Raw genomic sequence first — 27,090 nt, forward strand, 5'->3', positions numbered from 1 at the left:
ATGAAGGTATTATAAGGGACCTTCTAAAGTTTCATTTCGTACGGGTTAAGGAACCCGTCTCTCTGACTGACACTGCGGCTGTCAAGGGAATGCGAGGCCTTTGAACCCTCTCCCTCACGTCTGCCACGGCAGATCAAATGTAAGCAGAATGTAAGCATGTCAAAATGGCCACGATAGAGACAAGCTAAAAACCGTGATGTGTTCGAAATGCAGCTTTTATCTGACAAACATCCCAAGACCCGCTCACTCCTGTACATAATCAAACCCAGCTCTGGTCCTCAGGCTCTGACTCGGTTCCAAAACCCTTCTCAGAGTTGCTCCATTCATTACCTATACATAACATGAGCACAAGCTTGTCTTGCTCGGCAAAATAAAGTCATTTCAGCAGTTTCCCAGAGTGCGTTTCGACATTGTTCTGTTCGATCGGGACAGACAGACATTCTTTTGAGCTGCTGTTTCATCCACGGCTGTTTTTGAAGCTACAGGTAAGATCATCCTCTAGAAACCTGTCACAGCTTGTAATGGCTCTTACATGTCTGGTTCTTTCTACTGCGCTGTACGTGTGTGAGTGCGCACTTAATAATGGCCTTGTAATTAGTTGTTTAACTCTCAACGAGCCTGTTAATTTTCAGCAAGATGACTTCTAGACACTGATTTACAGTATAGGTGAAATCCCAGCCCAGGTCTGTCTGTCTGTAATTTGTTGGTATGTTTTTCCAAAAAAGACTAGTGTCAGCAGAAAAGAACAGTCTCTCTTCGTTCCGTTCAATCTATCATTAGTTCTGCTTGCTAAGGCAAGTATCGCTATAACTATTGCTCAAACTAAAGGTTAGGGATTTCAACAAACTGCCAACCTTAAGTATGAAACTTTAAAGGCATAACTCATCCAGCACAGTTTGTGCTTCAGAAATGAATGACACCTCCAATGGAGCGTTTGAAGGGGAGAAGTGTGCTGTTACTTTTCTAAGTGTTTAGACTTGTGATACAAAAGACATAATTGCTTTAAAAGAAAATGAAAATGTACTCACCCTCGGGCCATTCAAGAAATTTAGCATTACATCACTTGCTCACCAATGGATCCTTTGCAGTGAATGGGTACCGTCAGAATGGGTGCCACCCAAACTCCAGTCCATCAATTAACATCTTGTGAAGCAAAAAGCTGTGGGTTTGTAAGAAGCAACTCCATCAACTTCAAACCATTGTTCTGGCTAAAATGCAATTCCACTAATATTGCTTTCTCCAGTGAAATAGTCATCTCGTCTGAATCAGGAGAGAAATATGCACAGATCAAGCACCATTTACAAGCAGAAACAGTCCAAAACAGTTCTAAACAAAAATGTTGGTGGACTTTGATGTGAGAGGACAACAGGAGATGGACTTTTTCTACTGGAGGAAGCATTATTATGAATGTTTTGGCCAGAAGCGACGGTTTAAAGTTACAATGCATTGATGATTCGATTTGGATTTTACAAGCATGCAGCTTTTTGCTGAAGTCATGTGGATTATTGTGATGTTCAGCTGTTTGGACTCTCATTCTGATGGCACCCATTCACTGCAGAGGGACCTTTGATGAGCAAGTGATGCAATGTTAAATTTCTTTAAATATCATGGAGAAATTAAGCATAGCTACACCTTAGTCTTGTGGCAGTGAGTTTTGCTCAGGTAAATAGTACTTTAGTTCTCTCACCATGTCACATATCATTCTTATAACCTTCCCCTATGCATAGTCACGTAGTTAGCATAACTCTATGTGCACTAAAGCAAACTTTGCTTATGATAATGCTGTTTCCAAGTAGGACGGACAAATTGTTGAGTGCGACTCACCACAAAACCCAGACAATGCACCGCATTCATGTAAGTGACGGGTCTTGTTTTCTTTATGACCTTCATGAATTCAAGTGATGTGAAAAAATATGTTTTTCCATGCCTCTCCATCCTATGGACACAGCGTTTATTTTAGACGCTTGCTGTTCTTTTTTCACTCTCTCCCCTTGCTTTTTGCAATCAGTGTGCCTTTGGCTGCTACGGTTGAAACCACATCGTTTCCACACCCACACACGGACCTCTTATCCTCTGTGCCTCTCTGTAAAAACATATGCAGAAGTATTTCTATATATACATGCACTTTAAACAGAAAGAGAGCTCTACAGGCCACTCTTGTTTGGATATAGGGCTTTATGGGATAGAGATGGTTGCCAATCATTGGCTGCTCTACTTATCCAGGAGTAGCAGTGCGATGATTCCAGGCTGAGGAAGGGCAGAACTCTCTCATTCCTGAGGTGCACGGACTCTCAATGTGTCAGAATCAGGGTGGGCCAAAATTCAGAATTGGTTCGCTTTAAAATTCATTAAGTGTGAATTTGAATTGGCCCCACTTATAGAAACTTAAATTAGAAACTATCTATCAATCTGTCTGTCTGTCTATCTATCTAACCACCCATCCATCCATCTATCTATCTAACCACCCATCCATCCATGCATGAACAGTTCTATTCATCAATCTATATAGAATGATAGATAAATGTCTTCATCCATCCATCCATCCATCCATGAATTGTTCTATCCTTTTATCATTCTATCTGTCTATAGATTATTTCTATCCATCCATCCATCCGTATAGAACAATATATAGATCTATCTATGAATAGTTCTACCCATCAATCCATCCTTCTATATAGAATGATAGATAAATGTCTTCATCCATCCATCCATCCATGAATTGTTCTATCCTTTCATCCTTCTGTCTGTTTATAGATTGTTCCTTCTATCCATTCGTCCGTATCGAACAATATATAGATCTATCCATTGTTCTATCTACAGAATATATCTATCTATAAATAGTTCTATCTATTAATCCATCTGTCTATATAGAATGATAGATAGATCTCTTCATCATCCATGAATTGTTATATCCTTTCATCCTTCTGTCTATAGATTGTTATTTCTATCCATCCATTCATTCATCCATCCATCTGTATAGAACAATATATAGATCTATCCATTGTTCTTCTATCTATCTATCTATCTATCTATCTATCTATCTATCTATCTATCTATCTATCTACCTACAAATAGTTCTACCCATCAATCTATCCTTCTATATACGACTGATAGATATCTTCATCTATCGCTGCTCTTATTCAAACATCAGTTCTTTATTTACCCTTTTATTGTGAAGAAGTAGACGTCTGTCTTCTATCTTCTCCGCTTCATTCTGAATGGAGGTGGGGTGGAGTTATGAGGTTTGATTGACAATTTGAGGATCCAATGGCATTACGAGGTTTAGTCACAAGCTCTTTTGAATGCTTTTCATTGGTTAAATATTTGTAAACCCCACAAACAGACATAAAGATGACCAATAGTACTGATTTAAAATAATAATAATGAAATATAATAGAGATATGGAAGTTTAGATAATTTTTCACACCCGACAACCTGTCATGTGGCACAGTGGTTGGGAAACATTGATCTAGATAGATAGAAGGAATGATCAATCAGTCAATCAATCAATCAATCAGCGTATCTACCCATCATCCGTCCATATAGAAAAACTTTCTATCCATCAATCCATATAGAACGATACATAGATAGATCTTTCCATCCATCCATCCATGAATTGTTCTATCCATGCATATCTATCTATCTATCTATCTATCTATCTATCTATCTATCTATCTATCTATCTATCTATCTATCTATCTATCTTTGCATCAGTCAATCAATCAATCAATCAACCAACCCATCTATCTATCTTCAAATGTAAAGGCTTTTGGGTTTTTTCCCCAAAAATTTTCAAACAGGGCTTTTAGTTCATTAAGTTCAAATTGCAATTTTGCATCCCATTTGCTTCCTTAATTCAAATTCTGAAACTGAATTGGAATTTAAACATATTCTAAATTCACTTCTCAAAGGCACAACCCTGGTCAGAATATACTTACCTCTGTACTATGCAGTATGCAAATGCAGTAGCAGTATGGATGTAGCATGTCTGGGAATGTATTTATACTGCACACCTGCATACCTCGTACTTCATTAACTGTTGAGAAGTTAATTCTTCATGGAACAGCACCTACTCTGAAAGTATGAGTCTGGATGCAGCTCCTGTGATTTCTGGACCAGGCTCAGCACATAAGTAAGGCCTTCCCATGGGGAAATTCCCCTGAAATTTACACATTTAAATAGTGGCTTAAATAGTGGTCGTATTCTTCTCATTGCCTGTGTTTAGCAAACACAGGCTTGGTGTGGTAGGCCTCTCCAGTGATTTTCCCTAAAGCCACGGGATCTTTCCCACTCTGCATGCTCTAGTCGCTACTTGATATATACTGCATGCAAGTTGTATATCGTAAAATGAGGAGTGTAAACTCGAACAGGAACTCCGCTGGGTGGCCTAAGTGGTGATGTGTAATCGGCAATAAATCCAGTCCTTGGGGGGTCTGTACAAAACGCTGGAGGAGGAAACCAAGACATCTCAACGGGCCATCTGTGGTCCTTTTTTGTGGGTTGAGGCATCGGTATCAAACAGGTTTCTTTCTGTCTGAAGTGGAGAGACACACCGAAGAGGCAGGAAGGCTCCTGCCGAACACTGAGGATGTCACCACAACAATACAGCTTACACAGATATGAGTGCTATGAACTGACTCACCGAGTAATAATGGAACATTAGCTCTGATCCAAAACTTAGTGAGCTACCCTGCTGTTTACTGTCTACATAAGCAGCTACCTTCTAATGCAGCATCTTAACTGAAATAGAATGTCATAATATGACTCATTTGGAACACTGACTCATGATTCCAAAAACCATGTAGCTAAGCTAATGACGCAATACTCATATAAGCATAAAAATACATAAATACTGGCTAAAACAGTCAATTTTCAACTTGAGTGAAATATTGAACAAAATAAGAACTCATCAACATTTCTCTCAAGTTTTAGACCATCTTGTTTTTTGCAATGCATCCTGTTATTCTGTGTTTTTATGACTAAAACAAAGTATCTTAAAAGGTAGCATAGACAGTATTTTATCTTTTGCCTATATGATACCTCAAGATGCAGTCGAGGTAGGCAGCTCAATAAGTTTGTAACAGAGAAGAACGGTAAGAATAATAGTGCTTAGTAATTGACAGAAAACGCTCAAACACAATAAGGACTGAATGATAGAGTTTATATACATACAAAGGCAAAAGCTGAATACAATACGCCTTTTTGTTATTTTTCATTTTCTTTTTACAGAAACCTTTTATCTTTTCCACACAGACATAAGGCAGTATTTTTTGTGAACGCGAAAATATCATTAAAAAAAAGACATGAAAGATGACCAGCTTTGGGTTAAAGTTGACATTTTTCCATTTATTTTTCTTCATTAAATTAAAGGGGAAAGGGCGAGAATCCTCCTTGACAGTGTTTCTGTGTACTGCGTAAAAAAAGAGCATGAATCATTAGAAAAGATAGACCCTTGCTGTGACAGAAGGCAGGGTTGCCGGAGCCAAGAGAGTGTGATGTGGATGGGGTGATATTGAGGTCCGACACTCTCTTAGGACAAAATCCAGAGGGAAAAAATATAATAAGTGCCAACTACAAGCCTGACATATTCTCTCATATAGGCACACAGAACTTTTTAACAGTCTAGAAAATGTTACCACATACACGGTTCTGAGTCGAAATGAAGATTAGGTCCTTGTGAATAATGTTGCTTCATTCAACTCAGACACTTGAACAAGTCTATTACACACTTAATAAAGGCGTCCGTTCTGATGCTTCCTCTAGCTGGACTCGAGCAGCTAACCAAGCACAGCAGGCCTGGTTTCGGGTTTGACCTTTTATTGTGTCAATTAAGGTTTAAAGGTTTAAATATAACGCAAACATGATATAAACAGTAAAAGGTCACGTGACCTGGCTTTGGTTGCTGATGAACGACAGGCAGGTTATTATTTGTGGCACTTTCTAGAGCAGACTAGCTTCGTTTGGCACCGAATTCGCTCAGATGGAGAACGGAAAGTCAGACATAAACTTGCCAAATCCTTCAGCGGATGTTTTATGTGGTTTCATGCTTTAAACAGTCTCAGTCCATCAAACTAAGTGGAGGGAAGTAATGCATGAAAAATGTGGACGTGTTGATGGACCGTTTGGGTAAATAATGACTATTCAAGATGAGTTAATAAGTAAACAATTTAATAGGCAATCTACTTAGGACGCCATAAAAACTTTAAGTGTGTTTACGCGTGCGATAAATTACTACGAACAAAAAAATGAGGCTTCGTGTCGAGTGATGCTGATCATCTGACCAAAGCGGTCAACACAACACAGTTATTATCTCCTGGAAATGCACGAATGATGCTAATCTAAAATAACACTGACTTTTCCAGCAACCCAGAGTGCTATTAGAATCACAGTTCTCAAGCAAAGGTCTTGGCATCCCTCAGTTCACTCGAAACACGGTCACGAATGTTTCTCCAAACCCAAGAATAGATGTACATGTTTTGTAATAGAAAACACGCTGCAGTTTTCAACATCGCAATCAGGCACACTATCAAGGACTGCAAAACAAAAAACAAACAAAAAATGACTGTAAGATGAGCTGGAATCAAAATCAAACAAGATGCAAAAGCACATCATCAACCACATGGTAACAATTTTGAAAATCTTTGTTAACAGCTTTGATTTGACACTTAGAAAGGCTTTGCTTTTTCTTTAAATTTTCATTTCAAGACAAATGTTAGTGTTACTAGTTCATTGTTTTTTTTTAAATAGCTGACAGCCATTTTGTTCAGACGGATATATTCTTTTCCCCAGACGCTTGTGCAAATTCTTCAACTAAGTCTAGGTCCAACCATCGACATATATAAATATAGATTTCTGTATATGCATGTGTGTAGGAGACGTCTCTGGCAGTGTTCTCACAGTTCTTCAGTAACGAATAAAAGACGATTATAACATCTGTATGACAAAACCCAGAATCACTACTGATTAACACCAAGAATTATGGGACATGCAACATGATGTAATCCATTTTGTGAAGCATTTAAGTAGACACTATGATAAATGTCTCATGTTATAGGGCAAAATAGGGTAGAATAAAAATCATGACAGCGAATGGAAAATAAGTCGGGCCCTTACAGCCTGTGCGAAGCCTGGCCGCCCCACGCTTGCTCTTTCTCTCTCTCCCTCCACAGACATGCCTCGGTGAGTTTAATGAGGATGAAAAATGTTCATACTAAAACATGAAGCAACACCTCATGCTCATTCACACTCATGGCTGAACGCAGTTTCAAGCCAGGTAGATGTAAAAAGCCAAATGGTATGGAAAGTCAGCTGACCACATCCTATGAGCTGCTCCTATTAATGAACAAAAAATAGTGAAACTTATGTTACAAAAATGAAAAACACTTCTATGAAGCCTGTGTAGGGTTATATAGGTGATTATATAGAGTGAATTCAGGTATATGGTGTTCTAATGCATTATATAAACAGAACTGGCCTGCTTTCAATCTTCGAGATCAAAAAGTGGCCCAATTTTGCTTATACAATGCGTTCAACTTATCAGTTATGAATAATTAGGACTAGTTTTAATGCACTATAATACTTATCTAATGGTTACACCCTTAAAAAAACAACACATTATCAACAACAAATTTAATAATGCATTACAGTCGTTAAAGTTGTAAACGTGACTAAGCAAGGAATTGAGAATTAATCTGCACTCAAAGTACTGTAATAGATACAGGCTTCATACAAAGTGCTACTGAATATTGGCAGTATTGGTAATTAGCTACTGAGCAGAGAGCTCTGGTGTAGATCTCTGTAATTCCTCAAAAACACAAGGAGGAATCACTGAGACACATACGGAGCGATCCAAAGCCTGCAGGGAATTTCCATACTCTTCTGTGTGATTAGTTCTGCCTATAACCAGCAATCACACAAATACCAGAGCTCCAGAGAGACACTCACTCAACACACAATAACACCCTCTGCAAAGCGCCGGGTCATTCTTTCTCTGATCTGCTCCCGGTTATCACAGCGTTCCTTCTTTTTGTTTTCTTAGGGAATTCTCCGCAGTGCTCTGCGCTGAGAGGCCAGCTCCTGTACTGAAGGACATAAATCGCGAGAGGGCCTATGATAGCGAGTGTGTGTGTGTGTGTGAGGGGTCTGTGTTTAGTCTAAGCGGGGAGATTCAGCCACGGTGTAGATAACTGAGCCCCATATTTCAGAGACCCGCGGGTGACTGCCAAAACTGTGTTTGTGCGTGAATGAGATAGCAGACGGTAAGAAAGCGACAGAGATGAAAAACAGGAAGGGCGTCATCAATCAGCTGTTTGATTTTAAAAGCCCAAAAGAGCTTCTCGTCACATTTATGTCCTCATGAGGAAGTCCATCAGCTGTAATTAAGAGCATAAAACCATAAAAGACTTTATAGATATGCAACGTATATGACTGCAATAAGATCTACGGTGCCAAGGGTGAGAATGGCACGCGAACGGGCGTTTTCTTGGCATTGCCCATGTGAGCGTGGGAATATGTTGTTAAAGTGGCTCCACATTGCCACGTTAAGCTTTAGTTAATTATAGATTCAATAGGGTGAAGTACAAATTATATTTTGATGTTATGATATTATGACCATGTTTCTTGACAATTAAGCATATTTTACACCGATTCTCATTACCATAATACAAAAAAAATATATAAAAATGTGGTAAAGAAATATGTAAAGTTATTTACTTCAATTTGTACTTCAATAGTGTTTGTTTTACTGAATTTAGTTTATGCAAATTTAAAATGTTTTACATTTATTTAAATTTTATTTCGGAGATTTTTTAAAACTGTAATACAGTATTTTTTTGTAATCGGAATCTCATGAGAAATATGATTAAGAATAATATGAATTACGATAATAATAATAAAACTACATAATAATATTATTACTTAATTTAAGTGCCTTCCAAATTTTGAGGGAAAATGTGCTTAGTTTAAATGAAAATAATGTAGCTTTATTCCTTTTCATGCAACATCAAATTTCTTATGATTTTGTGTGACCTGAATGCGTTTTTATGAAACTCACCCAATACTTAAACCCGTCTTTTAGGCTAAATCATTCACAGAGACAAACAAACATGAATCTCTGGAGAACAATATACTAGTACTAGTTACAGCTACTAGATTAGAGACTTGCAGTGCAATCAAACGTTAGGGCCCACAACACGTGGCAGGTTCCCTCATAACCAGTGCGTATGGGCATGAGGAGAGGTGGGATGGTGATATGGGAGCTGTGATCTTGTGCTGTTTGTCTTGTCTGTCGGGCTTATCGTGCAGGGAGGAGTATGACTAACACAACACAGCAGGTCAGAGCCATAAACTACACACAGGCATGAATGAGGGAGGGATGAGGAGATATAGAGAGAGAAGAGCAGAGGGCACGTTACGCCCAGTGTCATCCACAGGGGAAGTCGACTCTGGACTTTAAAGCAACGGCCAAACACGTTTATGACAAGTTGAACGAGGTTGTATCTTATCACTCCTGTGGCCGGTCCAAAAAGGGACACCCAATGCCAACGGATATAGACCCATATAACCATAAAGTGAAAGAGGATACACCTGCCGGCTGTGCTAACAGAGACACCCGGGTCTGAGGATGATGATATGAAGCCAAGCAAAGAGAACGACAGGGGCATGATGGTACATGCGAGATGCTTGGGATCAAAGCTTGACGATATCTCAGAAAGCAACCGCAAAAAACAACTTCCAACTGTTCATAAAAAAAAAAAAGAGAGAGTGGAATAAAGCAAGAGGGTATCTAAACAGCTACACTTATTTGACCTTATCCGACAAGAAAAACCTTGTAGTGTCTGACTCTTTGCTTTGGAAAATCGAGCAAATTGAGAAACTACCGCCAGTCTTCATCCCAGTGTGAGACCACATAGTTTTCAAAGTACGGAATGAGTGATAGGTGCCTATTTTCCTATTCCAGTGATGTGTGGCAGCTGCTCTCTGATGATGAGGCACTTCTGCGTCCACAACATCTGCGCCGGCAATACACCCTCTGTTTTACCGCCCTCGGCATCAGAGAGCTATAGAAAAACACGAGCAAACCAAACCTGCCACATGCAAAGACAAATGTTAGCAGCAATAAACCTACAACTTCCAAGGCAAATAATTTTCTTCCTCTCACCTTTAACAGACACAAACCAGGGCTGTGGTTTCTTTAGCTGGTGACAGGTGCATTCGGAATAACATTACCCATATTGTCCGTTTCGTAACTTTTATGAACGAGACTTGGGGAGGAAATCGCCAGTAACCAAGTCAAGAGTAAATTCCCAGATGGTGGGGGTTGCAGTAATCTAAACCCGCTACTGACTTCGATAGTAAAAGTATGTTTAAGTCCGCACGGACTGTCTGCTGGCACAACCGGAGCATTAACCAAGTTTTGAGTGAAACCAGATGGTTCGAGAGTGCAGGAGTTTTGCCCTGCGCGAATGACCCATAATTTAACGTCAGTAACAAAGCATCTAGAAAAAAGGGAGAGGAGGAGGGAGGGGAAAAAAAAAACTAAATTGCTTCAAAACGGTTTCAAAATCCTGCAGCTTTTAAAAGCTGTGGCAATAGTGTACATCAAGATAAGGAGACTATTTCCTGACCCTCACAGAGAGAACTTCACCTCCCGCAGGACGGGTTTAACTAAATGAGTGAACATGTCTTACAATACTAAGCTTCCCTGCCGCCTGCTTCCCTCTTTAGGTTTCTTCTTCCCCATGTTTATGTGAGTGTAAACGGGATTGTGAAGGTGCGGAGGGGATGAATGTGGTGGTAGGGGAGGGCAGAAGGAAAGCCCACCGTTCCCACACCTCGAAGCCAATCCAAGCGTGCACTTGACTTGTGAGCTGTCAGTCTTTCCCGTATATGTGTCTGTCCTTTGATTTGTGCATGTGGGTGAGGGTACGAGAGTTTGTGTTTGTGTGCTGGCATTCTGTGAAATCAAGTGAAACACAGAAGAAAGGGAAGGAGAAGCAGGAAGAGTGAGCTCCGTGAACCGGTCCGGTCAGCAGGACTCCTCCAGAGCGTTGACCACCTGCTCCAGGATGTCCGGGCAGTGATCGGCGATCTGTTGCAGGACGGAGTTTGCGTATTCCTGCAGTTCGGCACTCTCTCGTTCACACTGCTCCAGCTCGGATTCCAGCTGAGAAACAAAAATGTTTGTTAATATTACATTTTATATATCCATCATCCTAAATCATTCTATTTTTTGAGCTTTGCCGTCTGATATATAATGACTTTATTCCTTTATATATGTTCAATTTGGATGCAAAGTGCACATAATATTCCACAAATGTGTTGCCGCATAGAGTTATGGAGTCAAAAACTTAAAGCATTCAATGTAAACTTGGTAATGTTTGATTTTTCCCAAAAAAAAAAAAAAAATTTCCAAAAAGATGATTATCATTCTTACAATTCAAGTGGAATCATACAATCTTTTATTAACGCCACGAAAGTCTATTTTGGTGAATGTTAATTTTAGTTAACCTTTAACATTTTTAACAATCTCGAAACAAAAGATGATAATATTCCTCATTCTACAGTTTCAGTTGTGCCCATTTTTGGCTACTTTGATTATTATTATTATTATTTACAAATTGAATTATTCATGGAAAAATATATAGAATATAACTATTAACACTGAAGTCTTTCATTAAAAAAAAAAAAAACAGCAATCTACTCTTTACCATGTGTTACAGTAATTTTACCACTTCACATCATGCAAGGATATATTAGTTAACTATATATGCATTAACTAACATTACATAACAATGAGCCATACATTTGTTACAGTGTTTATTAATCATTGATAACAAAGGTTCATTGTTAGTTCATGTTAGCTTGGCTCCATTAGATAACATTAACAAATACAAATTTTGATTTTAATAATGTATTTGTAAATGTTAAGTCTATGTAGATTCATGACTTTCGATTTATTTCTCTTTATTTTATTTGGAACATTAAACAAGATCAATAAATGCTTTAGAGGTCTTTTTTATTGTTAATTCATGTCAACTAATATGAAGTAATTAACTAATGTCAATAAATGGACCCTTATTGTAAAGTACAACCACACCTCTTAACCTTGACAAAATAGTAACACACAGCCTTCAGTGCCTTATTGCTTAATATAATACAGCAAGGCTGACAAACAGTGATGTAGCATCCAGCACACTGGTTCCACTCTTCTCAGGTGTTAAAAACTCAAGGGTAACAAGCGTCCAGAGAACTATTAAACAGCCCATAGAGAAGGGAGTCTAACGAATCAAACTGACAAAGAATGAGAAATGAGGGAACTGTGGGGTGCAGACATGTGAGGATGGAGACCCCTCGCCTCTCCCCCACTTACCCTCAGAAAGAGGGTCCCTCTCTGTCTCTCTCATCTAGCCCTGAAAACACTACTGAAAACAAATCACCTCACCGAGCACTTCTTTTTAAATCGTTATATAAAATTCAACACTTGGAATTTGCCCGAAAGGTTTAATTTTCCGCTCATTAAAAGAAACTTAAACTAAAGAGAGGGATTTAACATTTTACAGCACCTCTGTCTAATGATAATCACAGGTGTGGTTATCTTTAATGCTCAAATCCTTTTTCCAAATGATTTCCGTAGAGGTTTGGCTATGGGATGTGGAGAAATGAGAGGAGGGAAGGGGGATTCCTGGGTGCTGGCAGTGCCAAGCACGCCAGGAAATATGCCACGGCAGGAGCAGGTGCCTCTTAACTTACTAAAACACACACACACACTGTGGCACACAGGAAGCAGATGCTAATGTGGCCAACAGACAGTTTATTTTCTTTCAAATGATTTAAAAAGACAAAAATATACTCTCATCAAGAGGACTAATTATTCAAACACTGTGAGACAAAGAGAGAAGGAAAAGATTAATAAAGGGAGCTGAAGCATGTGCGTGGATTATCAATTACCATAATCACTATTTTTATCTTGTTCTCCAGGAAAAATATTTAAAGATCTTTAAAATAAGAACTTGAGAAGCAAAATTGCATAACACAATAAACTAGCATAAGATGCTAAGATAATCATTGTCTGATAATCGAGAATGTAATCGTTATGTTTATTTTACTTACCCAGTGGCAGGCCAAGGAAACTTTTTCTGTATTTCCTTTGCTGATTTTAGAGAAAAATCAGCGGAAGTTTGTGTAATGGGTTTAATTTTGGTTATGTGTGTTGAAATGAAGAGTGCTAGACATTTAACGGTAGATGAAAACATAGTTAATAGGCCAAAATATTTAATAAACAAACACGAACGGGAGGTAAAATGAATGCTATTTAATATATAATCTCTACAAATGTCTTGTGCAATAGTTAAGTTTAGAATTTTTTTAATCAAAAACTAGAGAATACTGATTAAGTACGTGATTTATTTTGCAGTGTATCAACTTTTAAATTACACTTTTAAACACACACACACACACACACACACACACACACAGTCTCTGACTAAGATCCCACTGAACTCAGACTGTCCCGGGTCCCCGTCCATGGCCTCTGTTTGGCCCTATCTGGACAATCAGTGTTTCGTGGCGCTGTACCGCTTTTAAATTGCTTTTCGGATTTGAACACGAGCCACTGAACCAAAGCCCATAGAAAGTGGAATATTTCACAAAAACCCACAAAAGTATTTTCTTTGGCTCTCCTGGCCTATGAACGCCAACTTTAACAAGGTTAATGATAAAGACATCTGTAACAATAACTGGAAGTAATATTCATACATCATAAAATATGTTTCCCTTTCATGTGTGTTTTTGTGTAGGTTTGGAACGTGCAACTATTTCATAATTAATGAATCAAAACATGCCACGGTGGGTCACCGGGGGCAGGCGGAGCGATCCGTCAGATGGGTGTTTGCACAACTGTAGGGCAAACACACTGAGAAGAGAAGTTCCGCCCCTTCACGAGCCACACAGCTAGTGCTAATGTGATGCTAGGTGCTCACAGGGTTTGAAAAGGGAGGAGACAGATATGCCCGAGAAAGTCTTTCCATCTCAGGGCCTCTGAGCAAGGACTGAGCAAAGGGGCTGGTCAAATCCTGGATTTCAGACCTGGTCAGGAATTAAGAGGGCATAGTAATGCAAAACACTGATAAAATGCTATGTGAGGAGGACAAAATGGCTATTGGAGAAGTCCAATTTCATAAGGCAAAGATACAGATGAAAACATGCATCGAATGATCAAAGTAGATGTATATAGTCAAAAAAAAAAAGAAGTTATTTCAAAGACTGATGCCGATACTGAGATTACAGTGTTGCTGGTGTCCAATATAATGCCGATATTTACATTACCAAATGGAAATGTTGCCTAAATGAAATGAGCACCTATTTTGCATAATATTTTCTCAAAGTGCACCAAATTTAGTATAAGTTGATGCAAACGGCTGATGGTCATCATCTCAAAATGACCAAATATTGACCCGCCTGGCCAATATATCAGTCTATCACTGCTTCGTAAGTCATAAAATGTGAGCACGTTCATCCAAAAACAGCATATTCTAAAATATCGCACATTAATAGAAAGCAATGAAATCGCCTGTCGGGTCATTAGGTGAGGGCCGCCCTGGCCTGATTTAACTTCTCATGATCTCGTCACCTGTGACGACGCTCCTGGGAGGCTGGAGTCCAATGCGTTGGCCAGGAGAAAAGCGAATACGTGATGGAGACGAACGAGTGAGGGAAAAAGGAGGAGTGTATTGAGTCATGAGAGGAGGGTTAATGAGCCTCATCGGGGGCTGATGTATGGGCCTGCGTGAGGGCGCAGTTTGGCAGAGCGCCGCCGCTGTAAGCCCCATTAAGAGCAGACAGTGGAGAACTGGAGGAGAGGGAAAGACTGGCCAGGGGGCGGCTAACGCTGCCACACGTGTGGCCCGCTAGGGCTAGAAGAATTGAGCAGGCATGTGGAAGTTTGTGAAGACAATGCTACTTTTAGGGTGCTGGCAATCAATGTTAACGGTTACATCATTACGTTACTCCTGCGGAAAGCTTACAGCATTTTACACATCACATGCTTGGTGATTTATTATATTTTTGGCTAATTTGTGCTTTCAGCAACTAACGAGAGTGCAGCACGCTCAGCTCTGATTAGAATCCATTCCACCAAATGTTTCCATTAAAGTTGGCAGATTCTGTCTAGTATGGATATAAAATTAAAATTGTGAGATAGTTTAGCGTAATTATTAATCTCAAAGATTGGGAGTTAATTAAATAAATATATGCACTGTGTGAGAGTGAAGCACAGTTTTCTTGAATTTAGCATCAATGACAAATTTTAAATAAAAACATTTCCCTCAAATCATGCAGCCCTACTTTCTAGACTTATAAAATCAAGTATTTTATGGAAAATAATATATATGTTATGTTTGTGTAACTTTTTCTTACTCTCTCCCAGATAAGTGGTTCTACATGCTTGGCTTGTGGTTGTTTTTCTGAAAGGTATTTTATGCAGTTTATAAGCGTTTACTCCTCATAGTTTGCATGCAATGAAATTTATGCAATGCATAAATAAAGTGTATGAACGAAATTAACAGAGAAGCAACATTACTTATACTGCGTACATTAAGTAACTCATTTCTTTACTCATAACTCCCAAAAAGTAATATGGTTACATTAAGGGAGGACTACACTACACAACTTAAAAATTTGAACACTACATTTCCTTCACTTGCCAACTTTGTAAACGATTACAGAAAAACTGGGCATCATACAGTAAACAACTGAGGTTCACACACTACTTTCACATCACCCAGAACACAACAAATGCAGAAACATGCGCCTCGTTGCTAGGATGCATGAGAAATTAAAGCAATGTGTTCTAAATTCAGCTCAAAATACCAAGCATGTTTAATATCCTCCAACTGGATGGAATCACAGTTTGAAACTTAAAAAACAAAAAAAACAAAACAAAAAAAAAAAACATTTTAGCCCATCATACACAGTGAATTTCTATGAAATGTGTCAACTACGACAGCCTAAAATCTGCAGACTGGCTTTCACTTTCGTCATCCAGCAACATATCCAGACTGCAAATTGAACAGGTGCAGCACAGACACACACAAAGACGACGCTCCTCTGTGTGACAAAAGGACTGTCACTTCCTGTTTTATGACTGTGTACTTAGCAGAAATCCTCAAATAACAGAGCTATAAAGATAACAGATATAGCACTTCATACAGGGAAAGTATCTGTATCTGTCCCCACGCCAGCCTTGACCCGAAAACATGAGGAAAGTCGAGAAGATGAGAGACAGAGACGAGGGAACAGGCGAGAAAGGAGCGCATTATCATGTGTTATCGTTGCAGATTATTATCAGGTGTTATTGTGTGCGTATGGTCAGCCTCCTCCGCCTGTCTTGATAAACAACAGCTACATTAATGAGAGCAGAACAAACACAGCAGCGGACCATCACAGTCAGACAATGACAGGAGAGTCTGGACTGTGCTGACGGCACTGACGATGACTCAGAGAGGATGTGTTTCAACAAATGCTGGGCTGCACATTTACGTCTGGAGTGGCACATGGAGATCAAACGGCTGAACTCAAACCCTTCAAGCAAATCCGCTCTCCACATCAGCCTGGATGACACAGCCTCATCTCTGCAACATATACTCATCCAGATCCTCCAATTTAGTGGGACAAGGGGAATGTTAACTAGTAAGTTCTGAAACCCATAGCTAAGGCAAAAACGGAAATCAGGAGCATCCAAGGCCGTGGCTAACAAGCTCCAATCAAAAAAGAAAGAGAGTGTGAAGTAAAGGGGTATATCTGGAGCTGGGGATTGACCGCCTTCTGCTAAAGCAATCAAGACTTTGTTCAATAAATCTGCATAACGAAATAACGCCATTAGCCTTTCCCCTAAATGTGACACTGCTACAGTATTTTGAGAGAAAACAATGACTCCTTTAGATGGAAACGTTGTTCTTTTTTATCACGGGACCGTATTAAAAGGTCCTCATAATTTTCGAGGAGCAGGAGGTGCTGATTTACTCCTCATTTTTAAGAAAATCCCCCTCAAAAAAACTTTGGGCCACTTTTCTCCTCCAATAAAGTAAGATGAAGTCACTTGAAGCTCCTATCTTGAAGGTTCTTCTTTCCAGGCCAAGCTTCAAATGCTCCCCTCTGGTGTTCTTCTGCTGGATCTTGTGTGCCGTTGCGTCCGACAACCCGACACACCTCCTGGATGGAGGTTTTACCCCCTTCCACACCACTTATTTTCCAACAGGAATTAGCTAGATGAACTGTAGTCCCTGCCTCGGATGGCACCCTGCCCATGGACACATGCATACACGTACTGCTCTAATCTGATTGGATTTACACAACTTCAAAGGTGCATCAGTCTACCTGGAAACAAACTCAAGATGAGCTGTATTTGCCAATGGCAAACATGCATCAAATACCTGAAAGAAACTCAAGATACTCATTGTTTGTGGGACTTGGGAGCCACAAAGGTATCCAAAGATAAACTAGATATCCAAAAGCAATACTTTTGGATGAACAGAAATTCTCATGACAAAATCTACATGGATTCCTGCTATTTCTTTCCTAGTGTTTTCTCAACATCTGATCATGGACCAACACTTCTGTGCAATTATTTGAGTTTTATCTATCATTCTTTTGTAGTAGCAACTTTTTCAGATAAACCTGACCCTGAATGACAGAGCAAACTGTGGTTGGCCGCTTTACTCATCAGTCAAACTGTCTCTACCTGGATGGGTCTTGGACAAAATTGCAAAAGCATAAAACCATCGACCTTAGTCCCTCTTCCAGCTGCAGACGCAAGTCTACGAATGCAAACTCTTAATGGAGAGTCTTAAGAAGAGATTTACACTCCATCCAGACTGCTACGGTTGGGTGGCTACACTACAAGCTCCTATCTTTGAAATCTGCTTTATCTTTGTTAGACTAAACCCTACACTATTCTCTTTGCTCTCTTCTTATCCTTCCCTTGGCTCTCCCAGCTTCTTAGCAGACACACAAACATATCTCTAAAAATGGTCTCTTTGGATCATGTTCAGCTCATGACGAGCTCTTTCCCCACTTCCTCCTCGTTAGAGCAGGAAGCCTCTGCGGCTTTATAAGAGCCACTTACACTGGGATCTCTCTCGCCCTTTCTCTGTTTGTCTTTCCCGTGCTTATCCTCTTACTGTACTTACAGCATCCTAGCAGCTTGACGTACCATTTGTCCCTCATTTTCACCCCCAATTTCTGAACTGAACACTCCCAACATGACTAGCCCCAGTGCTGTTATGCAAACTACCTGAGCCAATCAGAATGGAGGGGGCGTGGCCGGTTATAAAAAGCAACTGCATAGCGACCGCATCTGATTGGAACCGCCCTCTGCCTCAACTGTGGCCGGATCTGTGCACCCCATCAGTCAAGTGTAATTGAGTTTCAGGGGGGAACGCGGACACACGAGTCGCACCCCTGCCCGCAACTTTGAATGAGGCTGAAGGACTTCAGCGGAGTGGGGCACATTTTACGAAGTATGCGGTCAAGTCAGGGACGCAATCACGATCGAAACCCAGATTGAAATAACTTTAGTGTTAACACCCACCACAAGTTGATGAAAGCCCCAGTTTTGATTTTTGTGCTGCTTAGATATTTTTCGTTTTTGTTTTTTTTCCCTCCAATGACTCAGCCCAAATTGCCACAGGGGCTTCAGGATGCATAGGGATAAATTACAACCACATTCCTCCACAGGCTCCGAGCGGCGCAAACTTTCCTAGCTGCTCCTAACAATCATGGCGAGACTGTTGTGAATCCTCGTTTGCTAACGAACAGGGGACCGAGCTATGTGAAATGTCACTGCTGTAGGAGACGAAAAACAGCAACGTCAACGAGCCAATCGGTTTTCTATGGCAACGGATCTTAATGGAACAGGCCTCACCCTAAACAAACCACCCCGATGGTTAGTATGGAAGCACTCGGCCTTTAAAAGAGCCCAACAGGCTATTAAATATTTGTGGAAAATAACCAGCTTTCATAAAGCCCTTCTCAATCCTTAACGCCTTTTATTAATCTGATAGGCCCTGAATGAGCTGTAAGACTCGTAATATGGCTGCCTACTGGCTTAGACTGCGAGCAAAAGGAGGAAGGAGTCGGATACATCACGGTATCTTTTTCCAAGCCAAAGTTCAATCCGAAACAGATGCCACGACTGCGAATGGTGTGGGTTTTGTCGCATGTGAACACGCAAATAAAGCCATCAGAAAGGCAGCGCCACAGACTGACAGCTCCCCTCTTGGCAGGATGATTCATCAGCTGGCCGATAGAGTGACAAACCTCAGAAATATTTAGTGTTTAGACTGAAGCCCCGTTTTTCATTACTTTCAAAGGATGGAAGAACAAATAAACACATATAAATACATAAATGAAAAATCAGAACATAGCTACGATTGAAATGTTCGCTTCTATGGCACGTCAGCTGGTGTAGTTTATGCTGTTGCGGCTCGGTCGGTGTAACCCAAGCTCGGGAACGCAAAAACCCGATTCGTCAGGGCGCGAAAATCACAATAAACCTGCTGAAGTATTTCGCTGTTTGCCTTGGCGGCTTCCAGCTGAGAAGGCTCAATCGTGCTTATGGTTTCATCATTTGGGGGTATTTATTTCATATATTATTCTTCCTCTCGCCCCGAGTCAAATGTGTTGCGAGACAAACCCTCGTTCCAGCTCTGGAGTCTGAGGTGCTTTCATACATATTCGCTGGGTGGGAAAATAAAGGAGAAGCGAGCCCTGGAACAGACAAGCGCGGGGCACAGAGGGCTCATCTCGCATCGCTTTGAAGACGGGACCGCGCTTTCCCTTGCTCTGGATATTTAGGGGTCGGTTGAGAAGTTTTGTTGGTTTAGCCGGTCAGCACCCCCTCAGGATTAGCACTCGTTGAAACGATGTATTACAAAAACAGCGTTTGAGAGTGGGATTTAGAAAAACTCAGAACAAAAGGAACCAAAGCAACAGGACGTGCTCGAGACTTCAGTTCAGATTAGAGTCTAAAAAGATGATTTTACATTTTTTGGTGAAAATCACTAATGCTTAACCTGCAGTCATGATGTTGTAGGGTTTTACTACGAGCTTGCTAGGCATTCAGAGTGGTTTTTATTCTCTATGATGTTCTTGTTTCTAGACGTGACCTTCAAATGTAAGTCTAAGGAATTTTTTTTTATCACTTTATTGTCCTCCAGGTAAAAATTGTAAAGCCGCACAGTTTGAGATTTGACCCATGTCTGTGTAGGACAAGCTATAAAATCAAAGATTAATACTAGGTTAGATGTTTGTTTAAATCTGTAATCTTAAGTATGAACAACACTACTACTGATGCTTGCCTTAGCAATCAGTGCATCAAAAATCAATAAGTGGTCAGTCTATGACGCCTCTGTCTCACCTCCTGTCTCTGTGATGTGCTTGTTTTAAGGAGTGTTCATTCAGACAACCGCAGTTCAGGCGTCTCTACTATGTTAAACTGTCTGCAGCCACACACCTTTGTTACTTACAGATGACTACTGCTATTACTAACACACGGCGTTACTTGAACAATGAAGTGAGTAAATGAACAAGAGGCAGAGAGAGACAGAGACGCTCATAATGTAAAGGCCCACTTATAGCAGACATATGCGCTGGCTCCATGTGTTTTCATTAATCGTGGCTGTGCGGGTTGTGGGCTTGTTCCACTATGTTTACCCCCATTTCCTGCCCGTTTAAATTACACTGCACTTACGCGGCCCTGGATTCATGGGCCTGTCAGCCTACAGCCCGCCCCACCGGGCACAGACGTACTGCAGTCGCCAGCACGGCACATCAGGGGGCTGATCCAGGACCAGCTTCTGTTGCTTTCAACCAACAGTCCTTCCTGAAGAGCCCACCGGTGACGGTCCATCAAAGGAGGTACAGGAGGCGGAGCCTCAGCAAATATCTATTCAAATGAATGTAAAAACTAAAATGATAAAAATCATAAGGATGCACTGATATTAAAATTATGTTTTTTCCAATAAATGGCCTGTATTAAATTTCTATTAAAAATGCACTTGTATCATGTATTGTATATCACTTTGACTGCTTTTGAGTTGGGATATGGTTAAGGTTAAAGACCGGTCTGGTGGTTTGGTTAGGGTTAAGGGTGGGTTAAAGTGTAGGGGTATGGTCAAGAGTGTAATTACAGATGTAATTATAGGAAGGTTTTTTTTGAAAAATGTAAGTACAATGTAAAAACATATGTACACAATAAGTGCATTGTATTAAATGATTAAATCAAATGTAAGTACATAGTAGTTAAAAACACAATATAAAGTGGGTCCAAAACGTTAATAAATAAATGACAAATAATCAATGTGAATTTAGGCATCACAACATTATAATGTATAGTATGAAAAAGTAATATTCATTTTGAGATTTGCTAAAGATTACATCCGACAGTTATAAAATTATAGTGTTATATAGAGTACAAGTATAAGTGAGCATTAGGATTAGGGTTAAATGCAAATGCATGTTCTTTTGTGCTCAGATTTATGTCTTGAAAAAAAGATATCCGTTTTGTTTTTCTTTCGTGTTCTTGAGCCAAGGAGAATATTAATCACTGCACGAATGCCAAAACAGGCCGATTAGTACACTGACCAATCAGATGGATATGCAAATGACACAGGATATGTTTCCAAATGAGACCAAAAAAGGCAAAAAGGAGAAGAAATTAAATTAGCTTTAAATTAGCCAAAATACTGACAAAGTCTAAATTATGGAAAGATCTCATAAAAAAAGAATGACAGGGTCATATAAAAATATGCTACAATGAAGGAGCAGAGGTTGGAACATTGACCATAGTCCAAAAAGACGACACGATTATCAAAATCTACTACAATCTAGTACTGGTTTGATTTGAATATCAGCCTCTCTGGAAAACTCCCTCATGGACCCACACTGGAACCCACACAGAGATCTGATGCCAGCTCTGACAGGTGTGAGCCTGAGAATCATCACAAAATCTGCATGAATCCTTACTGAACTCCTGATCTATTCGAAAGGGAACATCTGAAAACAGATGGCTAAAATAAACATCTATCGGAGTGCCAATCGGAAAAGAAATGGAGAGAAGAAGCGAGCGAAAGACGGATGAAGGTGCGCTGAGAACGAGAGCGGGAAGAGGTAAGGAAAAAGAATGGAGGACTCAAGGCCTAACAGATTATTTCTGTTCCAGCCCTGAGGTCATTAATAATCAATCTTCTCTAGTTCATGTTTTATTCAGAGTGACCCGTAAAATGCAAGACTCTCCCCTATTTATACAGCTGGCTTTGTGCTGCCAGATCACAGCCAGATGACTTTGGCCAAGGGCGGTCGAGCACTTCGCTTCTCTCCTCCAAGATTGTAAACTTTACATACTGATCTTAGATCAGCAGTCTCTAAAGTAAACAGCAGACTCAAACGTTATGAGAGAGGAGGTGAAACTGGCCACAGAACATAACTGACAGTAACTTTCATCAAACAATGACTGCTCATCATAGACACAGCTGCAGTGCAGGAGAGGGGCGTCTCACAGCTGCGGACAATGTCACAGATGATTGCATCCTCTCAAGGAATTATTCATAACGAGGTATTGAAAGAAACAAAAAAGTATCATGGTATTACCACCATTGGATTTAGCTACATTTATGTTATGTATGCATACATATATAAACATAAATGTACGTGTATGTGTGTGCATGTGCGTGCATGGCTAAACATTTATTTAAAAAAATCTATATTAAAAAACTACCATGTCACTTAATTGCATGGTAAAATATAATTACAAGTAAATTAGGTAATTGCATAATAAAGAATGTAAGGTAAATTAAAAGGTATTCAGAAGTGCTTTGTAAAAATATTAACTTTTATATATATATATATATATATATATATATATATATATATATATATATATATATATATATATATATATATATATATATATATTTTTTTTTTTTATATGCACCATGGCATCCAATGGTATCTGTACCAACACAGTACTCTTTTGTAATGGCGTATTTATTACTCACAACCTAATAACCCTAAAGCTAAATTCTAAAGGCCTTATTAGATGTATAATGCACAATAATTTTGTTTTTGTTCCTGAAAACGCCAATTCTTCATCTAAATGGGGTGCGTTTTTGGTGAGTCTATTGTCTTTGTTGGCTCTGTGGGTTGTATGACTGAGTGGTTCTTTCAGCGCCGGCTTAATCACCTTCCTGCATTCCAGCCGTTTAAACAGAGATGCAGTAACATCCTGTGAACAGCTCAAACCAAATAAAACAACATTACGCCATAAACAGAGAAAAAGAACAGGCAAGGAGGACGAGTAATAAAAGAAGCATTGACCACAACAGAGGATGAGCTGGCAGCGAGGCCTAATAGACCGGTCTGGCGGAGTGTAAGTACTATATGAGTATGAGTTCACAAGTGTGTGTTTTTGTGTGCATTATGATCTTCTTGTGTGTTTGCATTGTCTACATCCTGATTAGTCTATACTGGTGATGCATTGCGGGCTTATGTATGACTTGGTTGTGCAATCTTCGATTTTCCTGTCAGAGTAACTCCGCCAGTCACCATTAAGAGTGAAGGGACAAGAGCTTTAGAAAAAAGCCCAAAAAGTCCTGGAAAACAAACACAAGATACATTCGAAGAATGTTCCAACTGTTCTCTCAATGAAAGTCAACGGGGTCCAAAACTACTCTAGAACCCATTGACAATCATTGCATTGCATGGATGAAAAAAAGAGAACATACTTCAAAATAGCTTCTTTTGCGTTCGACAGAAGAAATTTATAAAGGCAAACAACATGAGTGAGTAAATGATGACAGAAATGTCTTTTGGGTGAGCTATCACTTTAAGAGAAGAGAAACGAAAAGGAAACACTGTCTTTATAAGCTATAAACTGCGAGAGAGAGACAAAGGAAATCAGGGTAAAAAAACCAAAGTCCTACATTACCCAGCTCAGTGCCAGCTTGGAGTGCCAGGCCAGTAAAAAGGAAGCCCATAAAAACTGTTAATTAAAAGATCAATGTTTAGCTTCAAAGAAAGGGCAAGGGCTCAAACAGTGTGCGGCCCCTCGTAAATACTAAAGCACATTCTGAATGCAAGAGGCTTGTCATTAGTAGAGGACTGGGCATAGCGGACACCAACCTCAATCCTCTATGGACTTGATGGCGACTGTGCCACAAAAGGCTATTCAATTAGCTACTAATAACTCTGTTTATAAGAATGATGATTAGCAAAGGGCCCCCTCCCAAATCGAGACTACGGAGAGACATACGTGCCATCAAAAGACACCACAAGTAAATTCATGTGGACGTTACTAACAATAATGGACTGAACAGAACACGCTAAATAAGCCAATAATGAGCCCAGACTTTTCTCGTCAATTTGAGCCTGTCATGGCCAAACGGGCCCGTTCTGGCATCTTCCGTGCTGAAGGGATCTAAATGGGCGAACTGCAGCGCGGAGAGAACGCTAATGTAATGTGCTACACTCCCAACGCAAAGAAAAGAAGAGAGGTCAAAGAAGACATCAATCAAACGGGCTTGTGAACGCCGGCAACTCGTCCAATCCACCATCTGCAAGTGATTCCACCATCAGAGAAAGACCAAAAGTGTCTTCAAGCGGATTGTGTCTTACATGCAGGACATGTAACTGAAGAATGAGCAGGATCCCGTACATGTGGATACCATATGGATGCGAAATGCTAAATATCTCCGAGCTATTGGATTTGGAGAGAAAAAAATCCTGATATATGTGTAACCGTTTGAGAGGTAAAGCCTAACCGGTGAAACCTGAAATATTCATTATCTCTGCCTTAATGTGTCCGACACGAAATTGGCATGTTGGCCAAGCTGAAACAACTCTGCCAAGTGTTGCAACCCTGCACAAACCTGCACGCTCTTGAACAATCCTACATAATTCATGTGCTCCGTGCTCACCAATTTATCTGAGGACCCAAATGAGTCAAAAACCTGGCGTGAAGGTCCAGGAGTTCTTATCGCCCCCCCCAAGACAGCATTGCTTTCTAAACACTGTCAATGATAGTTTGGACAAAATAAACACAGAATCGTTGACCTTAGAGAAGGTCTGTGAGGAATAACAGTTTGGAGAGACCGAGCAAAAACAGAGTTCGACAGCACTTTTCAGGATAGCCACTAGTGAAGGGCTTGAGACTGCGATTGAGGACCATTATTCTGGAAATTTTAGTCCCTTTTAAGCACATCATGGGCAGGAGTTCAATTCAAAAACCAAAAATCAGACCTCATGTTTACATAGCGCAGTAGCCTCAGCTGACCAGTGGCAACACTCAGTTTGAAAAGGCCAGGCAACTTTTCAGTCCGTCCGTACAGTCTGATGAAAGCTGTCTCTCTCAAAGGAAAATAAATGTACAGACGTCTCTCTACTTCATTTTAAACAAGTACTGGAGGGGGGTCCCTTGAAAGTGCCAATTTTTGGAACAAAGTTTACTTGCAGCAAACTAAAAATCTTAAACATTATTTGTTCGCTGGCCAAAGGCTTGTCATCAGGCAGCCCACATAAAAAATGCATTTCAATAATGTCAGAGCAAGCCAAAAACCTGCCAAGCAGATAGTTCCCCATGCAGTGAAACACATGAGCATTGTATGAGCCTTGGCACCATCACAGCAGATCACTCTCCTCTCCTCTTGAGGAATGGGGCCGATTTAAAGTGAGTATAATGTATATGTAGACTTCCAGACAATTTATTTTTCTGATGTTACAAAAAGCATCGGGGATGGATGCAGAACCGGGACACACAGACGCAGGGACTAAACCCAGTGTCCGTTTGCAGACAATTTACTGTTACGGTAGGTATGGCAATGGGTTCAAAGTGAAGTGCAGAAAACGGATCCACGCATGCATTTATTACAGAGAGGGGATCGTTCATCATGGAGAGACTAAATCCAGCCACTACCTCCTCAAACGCTTCTCTCTTTCGCCGTCCAAATGCTGACACTCCTTTTCTTTATCGCGCCATTCCAGTTGCTCTTCTTTTTTAACGTCTTTCTCACCCCCCCTCCTCCGCTCTTGGCTCTCCCCCGTCTTTTAAGTGAGCCTTGGGTAGCTTTTTGGTTTTCTTTTGTTAAAGTAACAGTAAATGAAGCTAATAAAATACAATATATTGGACTATTTATTTTCTGTAGGAACACATTCCACTCTATAAAGAGGACTAATGGCATTTACACAGCACCGGACTGATTCTTAAAGCCAATAGGAGATTTATAGACAGCGAACGTTAGCGTCAGCTAAGGGCCGTGAGGGCCAGGCCAGATGGCTCCAATAATCAATGGGTGACAAATCCAAGTACCCGAGAAACCTTACGGTACCTTGAGTGTGCATATACGCATAAATACACAAACTTTATGTGCTAAGTTGAGTCGTGAAGAAAAGGCAAGATGTATAAAAAGTTACATTGATTTGAGGACCAAACTATCCTCTACAAAGTTTTTATGGTAACAGTTTACAATAAGGTTCAGTTTAGTACCATTAGTTAATGCAACAGGTATTATGAACTAAGAATGAACAATATATTTACTACTTTTACATTTGTTTACATGAATCATTTTTCAATTGATCTTGGTTTATCTTAATCTTTACATCTTCAAACTAATACATGCTTATATTGATACAATAATTATATAATATATTACATCTGTATTGTTTTATATAGTAATAATAATATAAAATAGAGTAAAATATATACAAATATTGTTTTTACTTTAAATATATAAATATATTATACATATTACAAATTAAAATGAGTTAAACTAATATGAAGAAATTTAAAATGAAAAATTGTATTAAAAAATATATATTAACCTAGATTAATGAACGCTGTTCATACAAGCTAATGCATTAATTCATGTTGATGCATTGAACCTTATTGTCAAGTGTTAACCTTTTCATAATTGGGATCCACTGAAAAACTCAACTATGAAGTGTTTTTTACGGTAACAGTTTACAATAAGGTTCAAATTGGTGCCATGAGTTAATGCACAGATATTATGAACTAATAATTAATAATATTTTACTACTTTTACA

At 39.7% G+C, this 27,090-nt stretch overlaps 1 protein-coding gene across 9 annotated transcripts in view; it reads right to left on the reverse strand.

The window, feature by feature from the left end:
• Positions 1 to 27,090, reverse strand: part of wnt5b (wingless-type MMTV integration site family, member 5b) — a 312,897-nt gene that overhangs the window by 79,686 nt on the left and 206,121 nt on the right. For 7 of the 9 annotated variants that reach the window (XM_058772671.1, XM_058772670.1, XM_058772675.1 and 4 more), the window contains one exon: positions 11,057 to 11,164. In XM_058772671.1, coding sequence (XP_058628654.1) covers positions 11,057 to 11,164 — 108 coding nt within the window. Of the gene's footprint in view, positions 1 to 5,144; positions 11,165 to 27,090 lie in introns of those variants that run through there. The other 2 variants (XM_058772677.1, XM_058772678.1) reach the window with 1 other exon arrangement.

Source organism: Onychostoma macrolepis, chromosome 04 (assembly GCF_012432095.1).
Source record: "Onychostoma macrolepis isolate SWU-2019 chromosome 04, ASM1243209v1, whole genome shotgun sequence".
Lineage (NCBI taxonomy): Eukaryota > Metazoa > Chordata > Actinopteri > Cypriniformes > Cyprinidae > Onychostoma > Onychostoma macrolepis.